The following is a 16,505-nucleotide window of genomic DNA, read 5'->3' on the forward strand; positions in this document are numbered from 1 at the left end:
TACGATGAGGTGAATGCACGTCGCTCAGCAGAATGCAGACGCCACCAAGAAGGAAGGTACGGAGAGGGGCGACGTTGGGAGGCACAATGAGAATACCTTCACGCACTGGTCAACGGAGAAGGTCGCTTTCTGCGACACATCACAGAAGGTTCAAAATCCCAGAGCCGTTTTTGATGAGAGGGTGGCATAGACACCTCAGCAGCGCATTTCTTCAAGAAACAAAACAAAGCAACGGGCAAACGGCTTTACGTCCTCTGTAGTCCTCTTTTCGAGTAAATACAAAAGGAGGGCATTGTGAAGGTGTAGGTCACCTAAAAAAAAATGATTTGTACGGTGCTGTACAACAATAAGAGCCGCTTTGTTTTCTTCTTGGGTGTGAGAGATTCTCCTTATTTAGAAAGCTGAATTAATGCGGGTGCAGATCACGTCCTGCGTCGAAAGCATCATTAAATGCGGAACGCTGGGTGTCTCCTTAGCCACTTAACTACAGATACGCGTGTTGTGCGGGTGGAAACGACCTCCTCCTGCTTCTTTCGCGTACGGCAACTAACACAGAAACGAAGAAAAGAGCAAAGACAAAACGCAGCTCCGTCCTCGCTGCATCGCGCATCAAACGGTCATGGTGCAAGGGAGACGGCGTTCAGCGGAAAATTCAACAAGGCAGAAGCAACCGGTGCTCTTCTCAGTACTCAATGCTCATCCTCTGATGAAGCCGTTGAGGTCCCTAGGAAATCAGACAGCGCCGCCCCCCAGCCGAGGCACTCCGCCAGTTTCTTGACGTTGTCTTGGCAGTCGCCGCGAAAGAGCACGTCGCGGCACAGCGGGGGGTGCACGTCGTAGTCGCCGTACTGCGCGTAGCCGTCGCTGGAGCTGGAGCTGGAACTCGCCGCGTCCTCCTCCCTCCCCTCTTCATTACTCTCCCGCGTTGCTGCGATGCTTTCCGGCGCAGTCGAAGCAGCTGCGCTGCGGTGGCCGTCGCCGCTGTCCGCCCCCACCCCATCGCCCGCCAGCAGCGGCCGCGACGATGACGATGACGCCGCGGATGATGTCGCGGCGAGACCCTCCGCCGAGTCCGGCACGTCGTCGTCATCCGGGAAGCGGAAAAATGACCCACCCACTCGCTCGCGGTTGATCACCACGCGCGGGATTGTCGTCGGCACAAAGAAGGGCAGCGACGCAAAGGGGTGCACCTGGAGGGAGGTGCCGACGATGATGACGAGATCCGCCGTAGGGGCGTCGTGCTGCAGTGCGTGGAAGAAGGCATCGGGCAGGCTCTCTCCGAAAAACACCACGTTCGGCTTCACGATGCCACCGCAGAGTAGGCAGTGCGACACGACCCCCTCCATCGCCTCCTTTTTGTTCTGTTCAATGTCGAAAGGGGCATGGCAGTCAATGCAGGATGCCGTCGCGAAGGAGCCGTGCGCCTCCACGAGCAGCCGCGGCGAAATGCCCGCGGCCTCCTCCAGGCCGTCGATGTTCTGCGTGCAGCACCGCAGCAGCCGCCCCTGCTCCTGCAGCAGCCGAATAAAGAAGTGCACAGCTGTCGGTCGGAAGTGGCCGGGCCACAAATTCATCTCCGTCGCGATGCTGTAAAAGATATCGGGCCGTTCGCGGAGCAGCGTGAGGGAGAAGGCGTCGCTCGGGTCGTCTAGGTTGTACTTGCCGAGGTTGGCGTAGATGCCGGTGTCGGGCGAGCGGAAGTCCGGGATGCCGGCCGCCACACTGGCCCCCGCCCCGACGAGCACGAGGATGCGGCGGACGTCGCTTTGGAGAATGTAGCGGGCCAGCCCCTCGATGGTCGGCTCGCCGAGGATGTGCGCCGCTGCCGGGACGGCCGAGGGCGGCTCCGTATGCGCCAACTTCATGAGAAAGAAAGAAAAGTGTGTCTGTAAGTGTGTGCACTCCTGTGAGGGTGATTCCTCGTACCAAAGTGCCGGGACGCGGCACGTTGACTTCAAGCTTGCCACGGCAGAGCAGATGGGCACTTCCACTGTCGATGGTGGAGATAAGGGAGGGGGGCGGTGAAAGCAGCGAACCAAGAGGGAGGAGGTGACGTCGCAAGGAATGTGCAGCGGCATCGGAGTTCCACATCGTGTCGAGTGGGAAGGCAAAGGGTGCAATGGCGCCCAGTGTGAAAGTGCCACGTCATCATCCATATGAGAAAGGAGAAAAGCAAGTGAGACGCATTGTGCGAAGGACTGAAGCACCGCGCAGTCCCCTCCTTTCATGTTGCTAGCACCGTAAAACGCGCGGTCTCCAATGCAAAGCCTTTTGTAACGCGCAGTATTGTTTCGCTTTTGAGTGCTACTCCGGTAGCTGCCAGTGCTTTACGGCCTAAAGGGAAACGAAAACAAAAAAAAAACAAATTTAATGACGCTGAAAGGGAGCGTTGCTGCGCGGTGCACCGCCGGTCAGCGCCGCCTCGACAGTGTCCTCTTCAACTCAACTTGCGGAAGAAGAGAAAAATAAAAAACGAGAAATGTAAGCCCGATGCAGATCTTTATATACGTACGCACGAGGCGAAGAAGGGGCCTGAAAGAGAAGGGAAAGACAATCCAAGCTCCACTGCCGCACTGCACGGTGTACCCGAGTGAAAATGCGCTACCACATCCTTTTCGCTGTCAACGCAAGGAAACAAAACTGAGAGGAGTCCGTTGAGCCTTTCTGATTGCTTGTTCAAAGATCTGTACCGCATCCTGGCGTGTGAGAGCGCACCTCAACAGAACCGGAGAATGGCATTCTTAATCACCGTCTCGCTGTTGCGCAGGCACCACGCGTGCGGCACCGCGTCGTCTTCCTCCATGACGAAGGCACTAAGACGAGGACAGAGAGCATTGATTTCTTCCGCGTACGCGGGCGGTGCCCAGTCATCCTTCTTTACGTAGTACATCACCAGTCGCTCCTGCACAAACTTCAGCAGCGGCGCATCGGGCTGCAGCAGCATGCAGAACTCTGTCATTGACATGTAAAACATGTTTACCAAACACTTCCGGTGGAAGTGACGAGCGAGGGAGTCGCTGAAGGAGGTGGTCAGATTCGGCTCGTGCCGCGTGATGAGCAGAAACCGCAATCGGTACGGAAGAAGCGCTAGCAGCGCGGCCACCACCGCGAGACACAGCTGGGCCATACGGCTGACTACGAAAGGCATCTTCAGCCCGTTCGGGGAGTCCTTGATGCGAGAAATGACGGGGCACAGGCCGAAGTATTTCTTCACGCTCGGATAGCGCGCCACCATCTGGAGGGCGACGAACGCGCCAATGCTGTGTCCACCGACGAAAACGTTGCCATTATACTTCTGCTGCGAGTTGCGGTTCAGCAGCGCGGCGACGAAGCTGTCCGCGACGTCCACCTGGTCTGACAAACCAAAGACGCGGCCGGCGTTCAGGTCCGTCAGGCTGTGGCCCGCAAAGCCCATCACCAGGACGTCGAATCTATGCGTTTCCAGCGAATTGCAGAAGTCCTGATAGATCTGCACGATGCCCGGATTGCCAGGAAACATAATGAAGAGCCTGCGGTGCGAGCTAGGCGGACGGCGGCCATCGTTGGCGCTTGCATCGTTGGTAAGGTACTGTAGGAGAGTCGGCGAGCTCTGAAGAACGTCCACCACAGCCCCGCCAGCCGCGGGGGACCGCCATGCAACAATCGAGTTGGGAAACGACATCGGATTATATACATATATATATATCAGAAGAGACCGCAAAAACGTTTTTTGCGAGTCCCTCTCCACCCTCTTGAGTCTCCCACAAGGAACGAACGGGGAAACACACGTACACACAAAGACTTTCCTGGGTGAAAGTGCCCCGTGTCTTTCGCCACACACACACACGAGAGATCCACGCCAAAAAAAAGAAACACTTAAGGGTAATAAGTTGGCAGCAGAAGAGCCGTTTTCTCAAAAAACAAAAAATAAAAACACGGCCTCCTTCCTCCTCTGCGCCTGGAACAAATGATTTACTGCGCGAACGCGTGTGCGCATCGATGATCGAGAGGAGAGAACAACAAATAACAAACAAGACGAAACCAGCCCATCGAAAGAGGAAATACAGACAATAGACCAAAGGAGAAATACATCGGGGAGTTGTCACAATTGGACGCAGACGCCTTCGCTGCTGACACACACACGAAGGAGGCCGCTGCGCAGTCCGCACTGTTTGCTTGCCTTGTTCCGTTTGCATCTTCGTGCTCTTGCTGCGGCAGGTGGGAAGCGGCGTTAACGAGAGCGAGCCATTTATTTCTTGTTTTCCTTTTCGCTGTACCACATCTCAACGTAACGCAAAAAATAATACGCAACTAAAAATAGTTATATAACGTTCTCGTATCACCATCATCCAGACGTGTTTGACGGGAAACCGCAGTCACCTGAGTGTGTCTACCCAATCAGCTTTACGTGCTACATGGCAACGGTGTCGCGGATGCGGTCAAGTCGCTGCAGTGCCGCACGCTTCAGAGCCACGAGCTCCTCGTACGTCATCAGCGAGAGCGCAGACGAAGACCTGCGCGGCGCTTCATGAAGAGCGGCATCCGACGCCTTCACCGTCGCTGGCGCTTCTAGTCGTTGCGGTAAGGCCAGCGCGACTGAACGAGGGAATTCTTCTTGAGAGGGGCAAAGAGCGAACAGCCCACGGTTTACGTCTCCCACGGCCGTTCCGATATTGAGCGCAGGACATATCGTTTGCGAAGTATCTAAAGAAGGGAGTGGAGATCTACAATTTTCAGACGATACCGCCAGTCCTGTGGCGGTAACGGTGGTATCCGTCGTTGACGGAGGCCGCCAGTTCAACGCACGAAGCAATGGTTTATACAGGTTCATGAGGTAGGCTCGCAGGTCGCTGTCCTCTTCCACCCCCTCAGGATCCTGCACCACCAGTATGCTGCTATGCGGCGAGGCGAAGGCGATGCAGACAGGACGGTCCAACATGTAAAGCGGTGTAGACGCGATTCGCCGCACGCACACCTGCGAAGGAAAGTTATGCAGTCGCAGCAGCTCCTCAACGGCCACGTCCACAGCGCGTTGGGTCTCTCGTGAAGGTGGCGGTGGAGCACGTTCGCGTTGCGAACTGCACAACAACGCACAGCGCGCCTTCATAGCGTTGAAGAGCCGGAGCAGCTCAGCGGAAGAGGCAGAGGAGAAAGACTTGTCGTGATCGCGGGTGTGCGGTGCTACTCCACCGTCGACAGCACGCGGCGCCGCGGCGGCCTCGTCGCGAAACCTGTACCACGCCAGAGAGGTGAGCAGCTGCGCGTTCTCCCATCGCAGCTCAGCCACCTCGGCGTCGTCCTTCACCTGAAAAGGCGCGTTCGTCGGCGTGTGGATACGCTGCGCCACCGCAGCAGAGGCGTCGTGGCACGAGACCGGTGCGGTTACGAGTTGTGACACATCGAAGCCAAGCCGTGACAGACGAGCGCGCTCGTCCTCGCTGAACGGCGGCGCCGCGTTGGCTTCTATTTGGTGGAATCGCTGATGCAGCCGCCGTGTCTCGGCGCACAGTCGCTGCATTTCTGTAGCCGCCACGCCGGCGGAGTGCAAAACGCGCTCCACAGACTCGGAAGAGTCAGAGTTTGGCGGCAGTTGGTGAAGGAGCCGCGCTTGCCGCCATTGCTTTTCGTAGGCGTCTTCTAACGCGCGGAAGGAGCTCTCGCAGAGGGGAAGAAGGTCCGACATTTCGTTCTTATTATTATTATTCCCTCTTGAGGAACACAGGATCAGGTTAGGCGACGTTTTGAAAGGAGCAGCGAATTATGGTCGGGAGGGGGGGGGGGGCCTCTGCGATGTACCCACGCGCCGTCAAGAAAGAAGACACCGAAAAACAGCGAGGAGTAAAGGAATGACAAGAGAAGGAGGGAGGGATGATGATCAGAGGAGCCGCAAACGCCTTAGGAAGTACGCGGCAGGGCCATCCACAGAAGAAAGTACATACAATCTTCGCCTTGACGTTCAAATGGATGAGGAAACAGGACAGCAGAGCGGTCACGTTAACGCAGCAGTTGACCCCTCTGCGAAAACTGCCCCTGCGCAGGAGCTTCGAGGCACCGCAAAAAGCACCGAAAAGGCACGAAAAAAAAAGGGAAGACAGAGAAGATCCGCGGAGTGCACATCACCGTCGCTCACAGTTCACCCCGCACGGTGAGAACTAACTTCCCCACATCTTTACAATTTTCTATCCAATTCAGCTTGTTGTGTGTACAACGACATACACACAGAGTCCAACACGGGTTTGGCCACCACTACAACAGACAAAAGCATACGTGCGCTTCTCACGTCAAGCGTCAAACACACACTCGAAAAAAAAAAACCCAAAAGTAATCACCGGGTCCACATGTCGCCACCACGCTCCTGTCAACGCTCTCGCAGCTCCTGTGATAGCCGTGACGACAAACTCGCAAAGAGGATTCATCGAGGGGAATGCACATAAATGACACGCACACGCAGAGAGACACAGAACACAACGAGGGCGGGAGAGACACAACGGGGATATCAACCATGAAGTCACCGTAGGACGTGGTGATGAACACTGCAGCAAAAACAGAGAAAACAAACATCAGAAGCCAAACCCTTGGAAAGGCCGCGAGCTCACCTGCACGCCGGGGATGAGCGACAGCGTGGAGCTCAGATACTTCTCCATCGCCGCGTTGTGTTTGTTCTCGTGGGCCCACACCTCAATACGGACGGAGTCTTTGTACATCACGCTGCCTTTGTGGCCCACCCGCACAACGTCGCACGGGCACTCGCCGCCGCACGCCTCCTTGCTAATAGCCTCGCCGAGCACGACCGCCAGCACGTAGGTGAGGACCTCGCGGCACTGCGTCTTCGTCTTGCAGAAAATTGAAAAGCGGCGCCCTCCCGGGAAGCTTTCAAACTGCGGCTCGATCTTGTTGCGGGCGAAGACGAGGTTGTCGTCGTTTGGCATGAGGGTGATGGGCGGAAAGGTGTTGATGGTGCTGTACACCTCCTCGATGCTCGTCACGTAGCCCAGCTCCTTCGTCTGGTGCTCGTAGTCCTCACCTTTGGAGGCGGGGATGTAGAAGACACACCACTTGTCCTTCAAGAGGTGCAGCTTCGGTGCACTGCTGTCGTCTTGGCTACCACTATCTGACATGAAAAGGAGGGGGGGGGGGATGCTAAAGGGAAGAAAAGGCAGAGCGAACTGCGAAAGGAATAAAGCAAAGGGGAGTGCTGACGTGTGTTGGAGAGAACTCTCTTGGGTACCGCATAGAGAAAGGCAAAGAGGGAAACGACGTTGAATAAATGTAAGAACGAGGAAAAAAAAAATAGTTAGAAAAGATAAGAGACATGCAAGTGAAGAGGAGCGACAAAGCAGCAAATGCGTTCAACGGAAGCGCCGCCTCGTAGGACTAAGAGATACGCCATCAAACGTCTGCGTGGGCTGCGGCACATCGTGTCAACGCACGCACAAATTCAGAGACGATGGTCTCAACTGCAGGACGAAAAGCCGAACCGCAAAAACAAGCTGCAGAGATGCTTTTCCTTTTCTCTTCGAATTTGGCTCGCACGATTCCTCCTCTGTATCGTATTTGCGTGTGTGTGTGGGGCGGCAGGGAGAGGTGACTGATGCGCGACTTGTCACCAACGCACAGATGAACGCAAGTCATGAGTCTGTTCTGACCACGACGCAGACCATCAGTCGAAAGTACCTTTCGGCATCTTTACCTTCAGCACCGATGGCGTTGTTGGTAAGGTCGCCGCTCCGTACGCATGCGAGGCACGTCGAAGGAGCTGCAGCATATCCCGTCCGTGTTGCTGAATCACTGCGTCGTGCAAGTCCACTGCAGCCGCCTCCGTCAACGTTGCACGTGAGGTGCCCGTGCCCCTCACAGCTGCATCCGGCGGTCGGCCACGATAGGACGCCATTGCAGCCGCCAGGCTCTGACACGCGTCTACGTCAACTTCCGTGAGCAGAAACGCGGTGGCTTCGGAGGACTGACACAGCGACGCGACCACTTTGCCCAATGCCGCGGCGCCTGCTGCCTTGGCCATTTCATGCGGCGACAAGTGAAAGACATCGCGGCAGAGATCGCACAGCGCGGCCAGCGGCACACGCGGGTGTGCGGCGAGGGCGTAGGCCCCCACGAGGTGCAGCGCGGCCACCTGCACAAACACATCCGACGAGTTATGACACAGACGCGCCAGTGCATCGTAGAGGGCGATGTGGCGGGTGCGGCGCAGGACGTCGTCAACGTTGCGCAGCGTCCGCCCATCCTCGTCGTAGTCCGTCCACGCCAGCAACACGTCGAGGAGACGCACCCGCAACCGACAAAACCGCGCCACCAACGCCGGCGCCCTTCCAGCAGGGTGCCCGACGTGCGCAGCCAACCACGCAGGGAGCTGATCTTCGCCCAGCACCGCCCAAACAAGATCTGCAATGAACGAAGAGTCAGGGGAGTCAAAGCGGTACATGCAGAGCCACGTCACACAGTGCACCGCCCGCACCGCACACCCGACCTCGTCGCACTCGTACAGCACACGAATCAACGTCAGCAGGAGGGGCTGCACGACGGATTGGAAGGGTTCGGGGCTCGCCACGTCGTGCACCACCTCATCGACGCTGCGAGACAGACTCGCGAGAGTCATCGCGACGTCGACAGAGGAGCGCCCGTCCAGTGCTGACTGAAGTTGTGTCAACAGCCGCTGCCACTGCGCCGTCGTACTCACCGCGATTTCACTGTCGCGGTGCTGGAGGACGCGCTCGGCGTGACACCCACTCTCCATATCCGTGGAAGACACCTCACACGTCGTGTTGCACCCGTTCAGCTGTCGCATCGTATCAGTCACACAGCTCCTCAGTGCCGCGCACGTCTCAGAGGTGAGCGTCGACAATTCTGGGTCATCCTCGATGGTGATGATGAGCGGCGCCATCTCCATCACACCGTCGCTGGTACTGTTCTGCGAATGCGAGTGGTCAAGCAGCGCCTGAAGCGTCGAGAGGATGCCCTGACATGTTCGCACCAAGCGTGATAGAAAGCGAAGATGCTCCTCCAGTGGCTGGCCAGCATCACAGGTGGATGTTGACTCAGCTGCGGCGACTCCCGCTACGCTGGCTGATGAAGTCGCGCCTCCGTGAAGGGCGACCCGCACGCTGTCCGACCTCAGTAGAGCGTTCAACATGCCGACAGCCCAGCGGTACAGGACAACCGACAGACCCAGTAGTCGGCCCAGGAGCGCTAAGGTGGAAATGAGGGAGAGCCGCTCGCGTGCGCCGAAGATCGCCTCCGACGGCGCCTCCAGGCACAGTCGCTCCAGCAGCAACACCAGAGGCGGTGTTGACGACACCGACGCCTGCGCAGTGCTGTCCACATGCATGGTGTTGTCGGTGGACGATGAGACGACGTTGGGAGTAGCAAGAGATTCTACCCCCGACGCGTATAAATGCAGCTGACACGCATCCACCATCGCCTCCACACACGCGTGAACAAAATCTGGCGCAGGAACCGGCATGGCGGACAGCAGCCACTCCAAGCCGTTTGTGAGTGTTCTCGCCGTGCATGTCATGGACACGTAGGTGAGCTCCACCTCCACCGCGTTGCCGTCAGAGAAGACGTGAGAGTGCTCAGTTGTGCAAGCCTGCACAAGAGCGTGAGCCGTCAACTCGTGTAGAGACGAATTGGACAGCAGTGGTATCAAAAACCTCTGCATTGTGTGATCGAGTTGTTGGCGTCTACTAATGAGTTCTGCAGCGTCGCTGGCCGTTGTTGCCTGCTGCAGAGCGCATATGTTGAGCACCCCGGCCGCAGTAGCCGGCAGCACGTGTGCGAGAACACCCGTGCCTGCGCCGAGTGCCACACCCCTCACGAGTGACGTGAGTCGCCGCAGCGCCGCCACGACGTCGTCCTCCCTGTACGGACCCTCACTGCGCAAAGACAGGCAGCCGAAGCCGGGGGAGAGGATATACTTATTCGCGTAAAAGAACTGTCGGTAGCTGCGCGCAAAGGCAGCGCTCTGCCGTGGGGGCAGTCGCACCAGTGCGTTGAGGAGTAAGGTGACAAACATGTGCAGGCGCTGCTCAAGCGTTTCCGCGGGCAGGCGCTGATGCACCGCTTCCAGACGTGCGAGAAAGCGAGGCTGGTTGCCTTCGCGTGCTTTTGCTGCTGCGCTCGCGCGGTTGCACCTCTCTCCCTCCTCCACCTCATCCGCCTGCTCCTTCAGCAAAGACAGCAGTTGAGGTGCAAGTTGTTTGATTTCGCTCTCGATAGAAGTCGACGCATCGCGCACGACACGTAGACCTTTTTCTACTGAACCTTGACGAAGTACTTCGCCGTTGGTGGGCGACAAGAGGAGAGGCGACGGAGAATCTGCGAGCACCCACACAACTGGCGGAGGCGTCGTCAGCAGTCGCACCACCAGCTGCGCCGCCTCCATCGTTATATCCGCCTCTACGCGGTCATCCAGCAAAAGAACACGCAGAAGCGCCCGCAGACCGTTCGCACGAGATAGCACCAACCCGCTCAGCATCCCACTGATCCACCGCTTCCGGTTGGCGAAGCGCGGCTGCGCAAAGAGATCGGCAGCGATGTTGTTTTCAGCAAACGTACCTGCGCCGTTTGGGGCAACAGCAGCGGAGTCACCGGTCAGTGTAGCGGTGCTTGGACCACCCGGATCGAGGAGAGGATAGAGCGCATGCAGGACATCCTTCAACGGAAGAGATGCAGGAGACCAGCACACGTACATGAAAATGAGAAAACAAAAGTGTCGCTGCGCTTTGCTCACGTACACCTTCGACGCGTTCTCATCGTTGTGAGCCAACGCGGGTGGCGGTGGCCGTCGTGGAATGTCGTACACATCCGGCAGCACGCTTAGCTCCATCAGGTACACACATGCAGCGAGCACGTCTTGGGTGTACGAGGACGTCACAAAGTGCGTTTCTGCGGAAATTGGAAGAGCATTGGTACCGCTCGACGCGCTGTCCGCCGCCGCAGAGCGGCAGTAGCGGCGCGTGCGCACAGCAGGTCGAAATAAAAGTTCTCATACAAATCGAAGAGGGAGTGGAAGACGACCATCTCCAGCTGAGGGCCGTCGGCGAGCAGAGCGACCCGCAGATGCTCGCGGAGTTGCAGCACACGTTCGTGCCACCGGTTAAGGTGCACCACGGAAAGCGCCTCGCCGGCCACCGCGTTGCCGTCTTGGCTCATTCCGCCAGTTAATTTTACGGTTAGCCTCCTCCTCTGGCTGCCTCAATGAAAGCAGCGCAATCTTGTACACCCAGTTCAACGCGCCACCGAGAGTAGTGCGGGAGCCGGGCAAAGAGTCCACAGTTGCCGCCTATAATCGCTTGCCTTTGTGTGACTCTCTCTCTCTCTCTGTGTGATGGCATTAGCGGGCGGTAAGAAGAGAGAAAAGGTTCAAGACGGGAAGGAGAGGAAAAGAGGAGGTGCGGGGACAACTCATTCTACACCATCCGCGCAGGAAGAAATGCCTCTTCCACAAAGAGGGGTAACATGCGAAGCGGCTTCCAGTCTTGTTTGCCTACATGCATTCACAGAGGCGACACCGAGCGATGCAGAAGGCCACAAGACGCGTCAGGCGCGCATCAGAGGTGAAGGTGTCATGGCACGCACGAAAGCGTCGCAGCTCAGTTTCTATATTCTGTCGGCTTCTTCTTCCTCACTCTTCGCCACTCTAAAAGCAGTAGGAAACGCAGTACATGCACGTCAGATGCTCGTCGGAGCTGCATTGTCTGCGCCTTGTCCGGCAACGTCTCCGCCCCGGTGGTAGTTCTCCTCCTCGGCTTGCAACTCGCGAAGGTCCTCCGGCCACACCTTCGGCGACCGCTCGAATTCCGCAGTGGTGTACAGGCACACCGTGTTCTCGCGCGTGTCGACGCGCAACTCACACAAGTCGTCAAAGCGGTCCTCCTCGATAAAGAGCGAGGTGAGCGACTTCCAATAATGATAGCTCCTCTCGCTCAGCGCACGTCGTGCGTTCTCACCGGCGAAACGACGACTCTCCACGACATACGGCAGCATCTTGTCCGCCACGAGCAGCTGGATGGAGGTGACGAGGTCCTTGTACAGACGCGGCAGCCCGACAAGCGGCACAAGGGAGTGATTGGTTGGCTCACGGCGCAGCAGGTAGGACAGGATGGTGTCCTCCTCCTCCCAGTTCGTCGCGAGGAAGCTGCGTGTAAAAGCCTCGAAGCCCACGGAGGAGAACATTACGAGGGAGCACAACTCCAGCAGCTCACCGACGCACTGCAACGGAAAGATAAGCGACGCACAAAGAAAGACGTGGACAGTCGAGCTTCTCCTCGACGCGGCTGGAGACGATGCAGTAGCGGTCTCTGATGACTGACTCGAGAAGCCTGCGGTCTTGTGGATGGTGTCTTCCATGATGGCGCGCAGCTTGCGGCGTCGGCGTTGCCAGTGCGGGCTGTCCACCTGAAAGGCGTTGTGCAAGAAACAAAAGTCGGACCGCTCCGGCGCTTCGCCCTGCAGCAGCGGCAGTAGAAGCTGCTCCACAACGGTGTGCGTTGCCGGCGCCCCGTCCAAGTCGTTGCGGTGCAATTTGTCCAGCTTGCGCAGCACCCCCAGCGCGAGGTGCGCCACAGGCATGCTTTGCGCGTAGTTCGGGAAGACGGCCTTGCCACCACTCCGGTATACGTCCCCGAGCAGGTACCAATCTACCTCATCCAGCTCCTCTAACTTGCTCAGTGCCTGGTCGCGCCATTGGGCACTTGCTGCGTACCAGCTAATCACCGCCGCGGCACGCCGTGCAGCCGGGCGGGTCGCCTCAAAGGCCAGCTTGTGCACCGCCACGAGCTCCTTCAACTTCACTAGCTGCTGTCGCATCGCCTCGGAGGTGACATGCTGATCGTACAGCGTGCTGAAGAGGGCATCGTTGCGGTCCAGTAAGTTCCAGAGAAGAAGGCGGGCATAGGGGGAGAGGTTCTTCAGCGAGCCGTAGGCATCCAAGTGGGTTTGTAGCACCACGTAGGCGCGGTGCAACAACTCGTCATCCACCGCGAAGTCGTCCGCTGCGAAGGAGGCGGCCTTCTTGGGAAGCGAGAAGATGCGGTACTCGTCCAGCACCGGCTTGCGCCTCTTCGGCTCGCACAGCTGCACCTGCGTGTTGATCTCCGCACGGTGGTGCTGCGCGGGCAGCACAACTTCGTAGCCGGCACGTTTGCGGGAGTGCGCCTCCTCAGAGCGCTTGTCGCCGTCGTAACGCAGCGGGACCGGCATCGCAAGCGACGTTCGCACGCTGTACGAGTAGCCTTGCACGTCCTCTTCCATCACCACGTCGGCCAAGAAGGCCGACAAAGGTCCGAACTCCGCATCGGGAAAGCCTTGATCTTCCAAAAAGCGAAGCAGCGCCCGGCACAGCCCTGCCGTATCGCGCACCTCCACCTCCAGCACGCAAGAGTGAAGGGCAGCACAAAAACTGGAGGCGTAGGCGTTGTACTTCGTCTGCGCAGCGGCGCACTCTTCTGAAGTTAAGTGGCGCTGCGCCACTGCCCAAATAACTTCCATGGAGGACTTGAGTGTTGCGAGGAGGTCTAGCCTCGACTGGGCAGGCGCCTTCACCACAGACAAGCAGGTGCTGTGGATTTCATGCATGAGGCGGTAGAACAGGAGGATGCTGACGTCGTTCCACAGAAAGCTGCCGAAGTTGGCGGCGCTGTCAGATTCTTCAGAACGAGAAGGTGAAGGGTTTGGAGCATGGGCCGGTAATGACGGGGCATCTGCCTGGTCTGGCGACGCCACATCGATAGAACGATTACGCCTGCAAGACATTACCTGTGCCTGTCGACGAGCTTTGCAAGACAAGAAAGCGCCTCTCTTTTTTCTTTCGTAGATAAGGGTGGGTTGATGTTGTCGGTAGGTGCTTGTCTCTGTGCGTGCATGCGTGGGCTCTTGAGGCAGTAGGGGTCTACACTGCCCTTCGAATTTGATCGGTAGAGAAACAACGTAGCCGTCTGTCTCCTGCGCGCTGATGCGTTCTCTGCTCCCTCGATCAACGCGTCGGAGAAGCGAAAAGTGACGGAGATGCAGAGAAGAAGAGGTGAGAGAAAGCATTGCAGCTGGCTTCTGCTTTCTTTCGGTGTGATGAGCGGTGCAACTGGGACGCCTTGTTGCACGTGTGTGTGCGGGTCTCTGTAGGTGCTGGGGTCAATAGACCATTTTTTGGTTACTGGTGTCGCTCCAGATACCTCCTGGTAGCACAAGCTGTCGGTCGTAAACATCACCTGAACAACATCCTTCACCGGAGAGGAATAAATAATAGCTGACATTATTATGTGAAGAAGACTACAAAAAAAAGTCGACGGGAAACGACTTACAAGAGACACAAACAGCGCATCCAACCTTTTAAAAAGCGGGCAAATACTGACAGCATTTCAGACACAAAGGGGCGCCGTTCAGCCTCATAGAACAACAGAAAAATATATACTCTCTCTCTCCCCCTCCCACGGTTAGATGTAATCGGGGTTGGAATCCTTCACCTCCTGCACAAGACGCACAGGAACACCACGGAAGCCGAACTCCTCCACGATGGCGTTCTTCATCATCTCCTGCAGCGCCTTGGGCAGTTCATTCTCCTCTTTTTTGGTCTGCAGCTGCAGCAGAAAAGTCGGCGGCCGCGTGTTGATTTGCGTCACGCGCCCCACGCGCGCCACGTGGTAGGGAATCACGACGGACTTCTCCAACTTGCGCCAAAACTTTGTCAGCTCGGAGCGGCGCACGCGCTTGTTCCACGTGTCGTACAGCTCCAGCACCTGGTCCATCAACAGCGTCAGGTTCATGCCGGTGTGCGCCGAGACGACGACGGCGTTGCTGTACTTCACCTCCTGCACCTGACGCTTGATCTTGAAGTCAATGGCCTCGGCGGTGGCGCTCTGGTCCAGCACCGCGTCCCATTTATTTGCGCAGAGCACGAACGGCCGCCCCTCCTGCGCTATCTTGTGCAGCAGCGACATGTCGTACTTGTTCGGGTGCCCCTCCGTGGCGTCGAACACCACGACCACCACGTGGGCGTAGCGAATTTCACTCAGCGTCAGGTTGTGAATTCGCTCGAGGAAGGCACGATCGGTGCGGTAGCGCTGGCGGGCCAGGCCAGCCGTGTCGATCAGCTTCAACTTCTTTCCCTTGTAGAGGCACGGGATCTCGATTGGGTCACGCGTCGTGTTGGTTTCATCCGCAGCGCGGTTGCGCTCGTAGCCGACGAGGCGGTTGATGAGACTCGTCTTTCCGCTGTTGGTGCGGCCAACAATGGCGACACGCATGAACTTGTCGGTGCAGTTGCGGGTGCGGATTTCTTCCATGGCCGCTTCATCGCCGCTCATCGCCAAATCTTCCATGTCCCAGTCATTCTCCACCTTGCGGACGGCGTGCAGGTGGAAGAGTGGCTCCACAACTGCGGACAGCATCTCCAGCCCCTCCCGCTTACGCGCAGAGAAGGGAATAGCGTTGCCGAGACCGAGGAGGTTGTACTCCTCCAGCACGAGCTCTTCCTGCTCCTCCGGCACGAGGTCCATCTTATTCACCAGCAGACACGTCGGCATCTTCTTCGCAGCGAGGTATTGGATTAAGTCGTGCTCCTCGGCGGAGATGTCCTCGTCGACGGCCGCCACAAAGATGGCCGCGTCGGCCGTTTCGATGGTGCGAAAAGCCTCCTCCACGATTTTGCCGCCCACAAGGCCCGGTGTGTCAATGATGGTGAAGTGCAAGTCATCCAGGACGGCGTGGGCCTCGACGCAATCACGCGTGATACCGTTAAAGTCCTTCACAACATTTCTGCGCGCCGGCATTGACGGGTCTTGGCAGAGAAGGTTGAAGACGGACGACTTGCCGCTGTTCATGCGGCCAACAAGGGCGACGCGCAGCTTCTGGTCGCCGAGGGTCTTGACGACGGGCACCCACCCCGCCACACGTCGGCGCTGCTCGTCGGTGCGCGCGGCGTCCTCCATGGCGGACGAGATGTCGTTGAGCCTGCTACCCGACCGCTTCACCTCCTCGTGCCAGTCAAAGTGCAGGTTGTGGTTGATCTGCCGTCTCCGCGGCAATGGGTTAGAGAAGTCGACGGACGCGGTGGTGCTCGCCGCGTCGGGTGGAGATGACGCGGCACACCGCGTTGACGTGGTCAACACCGCAACGGAAGGCGTCAGGGTGGAACGAGAAAAACGGTGAAGACACGCACCGCGCGACGGAGCCGCGAGCGCCGTCAGCCGGATCGCACGCATTAATAATACTAATCACTTCTTGTCGCGTTTCTTTTTCTCGGCCAGTGCGGCTGGTGTGTGTGTCGTCGAACGAGAGCAATCAACAGCGGAATACTTTTAATAAGGCGAGCTTGACAGGTGAATCCCACGGAGACGACGAAAGAGCGCGAGAAGCGGTGCTAGTTGCAGAAGGAATAGCTGTGCAATCGAAACGGTCGGTAAAAGAGAGAAGAGGAAGGCTTGCTTTCGTAGACGGAACAACGGAAATAAACTATTGTTCTACAGCAAACATGTCGACCAAATGTACGGCAGGAAGCGACACAGTGGCAGAATACG

General features: G+C 57.7%; 7 protein-coding genes across 9 annotated transcripts; all 7 read right to left on the bottom strand.

Moving 5' to 3' along the window:
- Nucleotides 1-689: 689 nt before the first annotated feature.
- On the bottom strand, nucleotides 690-1,991 carry ABB37_00808 (silent information regulator 2 putative (SIR2RP1); the record flags this gene model as incomplete). Its single annotated transcript, XM_015797152.1, has 1 exon — nucleotides 690-1,991. The coding sequence occupies exon 1, from the start codon at nucleotides 1,863-1,865 to the stop codon at nucleotides 690-692; it is 1,176 nt and encodes a 391-aa protein (XP_015665160.1). The 5' UTR covers nucleotides 1,866-1,991.
- A 725-nt stretch (nucleotides 1,992-2,716) lies between these two features.
- Nucleotides 2,717-3,955, bottom strand: ABB37_00809 (hypothetical protein; the record flags this gene model as incomplete). The annotated part of the gene is made up of 1 exon (XM_015797153.1): nucleotides 2,717-3,955. The coding sequence occupies exon 1, from the start codon at nucleotides 3,659-3,661 to the stop codon at nucleotides 2,717-2,719; it is 945 nt and encodes a 314-aa protein (XP_015665161.1). The 5' UTR covers nucleotides 3,662-3,955.
- A 435-nt stretch (nucleotides 3,956-4,390) lies between these two features.
- On the bottom strand, nucleotides 4,391-5,662 carry ABB37_00810 (hypothetical protein; the record flags this gene model as incomplete). The annotated part of the gene is made up of 1 exon (XM_015797154.1): nucleotides 4,391-5,662. The coding sequence occupies one exon, from the start codon at nucleotides 5,660-5,662 to the stop codon at nucleotides 4,391-4,393; it is 1,272 nt and encodes a 423-aa protein (XP_015665162.1).
- An 877-nt stretch (nucleotides 5,663-6,539) lies between these two features.
- On the bottom strand, nucleotides 6,540-7,199 carry ABB37_00811 (hypothetical protein; the record flags this gene model as incomplete). Its single annotated transcript, XM_015797155.1, has 1 exon — nucleotides 6,540-7,199. Exon 1 carries the CDS (start codon nucleotides 7,095-7,097, stop codon nucleotides 6,540-6,542), a length of 558 nt encoding a protein of 185 aa, XP_015665163.1. The 5' UTR covers nucleotides 7,098-7,199.
- A 440-nt stretch (nucleotides 7,200-7,639) lies between these two features.
- Nucleotides 7,640-11,314, bottom strand: ABB37_00812 (hypothetical protein; the record flags this gene model as incomplete). The annotated part of the gene is made up of 1 exon (XM_015797156.1): nucleotides 7,640-11,314. Exon 1 carries the CDS (start codon nucleotides 10,817-10,819, stop codon nucleotides 7,640-7,642), a length of 3,180 nt encoding a protein of 1,059 aa, XP_015665164.1. The 5' UTR covers nucleotides 10,820-11,314.
- Nucleotides 11,315-11,664: 350 nt separating this feature from the next.
- On the bottom strand, nucleotides 11,665-13,962 carry ABB37_00813 (hypothetical protein; the record flags this gene model as incomplete). 2 transcript variants are annotated; one of them, XM_015797158.1, is made up of 1 exon in its annotated part: nucleotides 11,665-13,962. In XM_015797158.1, exon 1 carries the CDS (start codon nucleotides 13,744-13,746, stop codon nucleotides 11,665-11,667), a length of 2,082 nt encoding a protein of 693 aa, XP_015665166.1. In that variant the 5' UTR covers nucleotides 13,747-13,962. The 2 variants fall into 2 exon arrangements, with proteins under 2 accessions (XP_015665166.1, XP_015665165.1); XM_015797157.1 differs by having other exon boundaries at nucleotides 11,665-13,955.
- A 461-nt stretch (nucleotides 13,963-14,423) lies between these two features.
- Nucleotides 14,424-16,413, bottom strand: ABB37_00814 (putative mitochondrial Gtp-binding protein-like protein; the record flags this gene model as incomplete). 2 transcript variants are annotated; one of them, XM_015797160.1, is made up of 1 exon in its annotated part: nucleotides 14,424-16,413. In XM_015797160.1, exon 1 carries the CDS (start codon nucleotides 16,188-16,190, stop codon nucleotides 14,424-14,426), a length of 1,767 nt encoding a protein of 588 aa, XP_015665168.1. In that variant the 5' UTR covers nucleotides 16,191-16,413. The 2 variants fall into 2 exon arrangements, with proteins under 2 accessions (XP_015665168.1, XP_015665167.1); XM_015797159.1 differs by having other exon boundaries at nucleotides 14,424-16,368.
- Between the last annotated feature and the right edge of the window lie 92 nt (nucleotides 16,414-16,505).

This window comes from Leptomonas pyrrhocoris, assembly GCF_001293395.1.
Source record: "Leptomonas pyrrhocoris isolate H10 chromosome Unknown, whole genome shotgun sequence".
Taxonomy (NCBI): Eukaryota; Euglenozoa; class Kinetoplastea; order Trypanosomatida; family Trypanosomatidae; genus Leptomonas; species Leptomonas pyrrhocoris.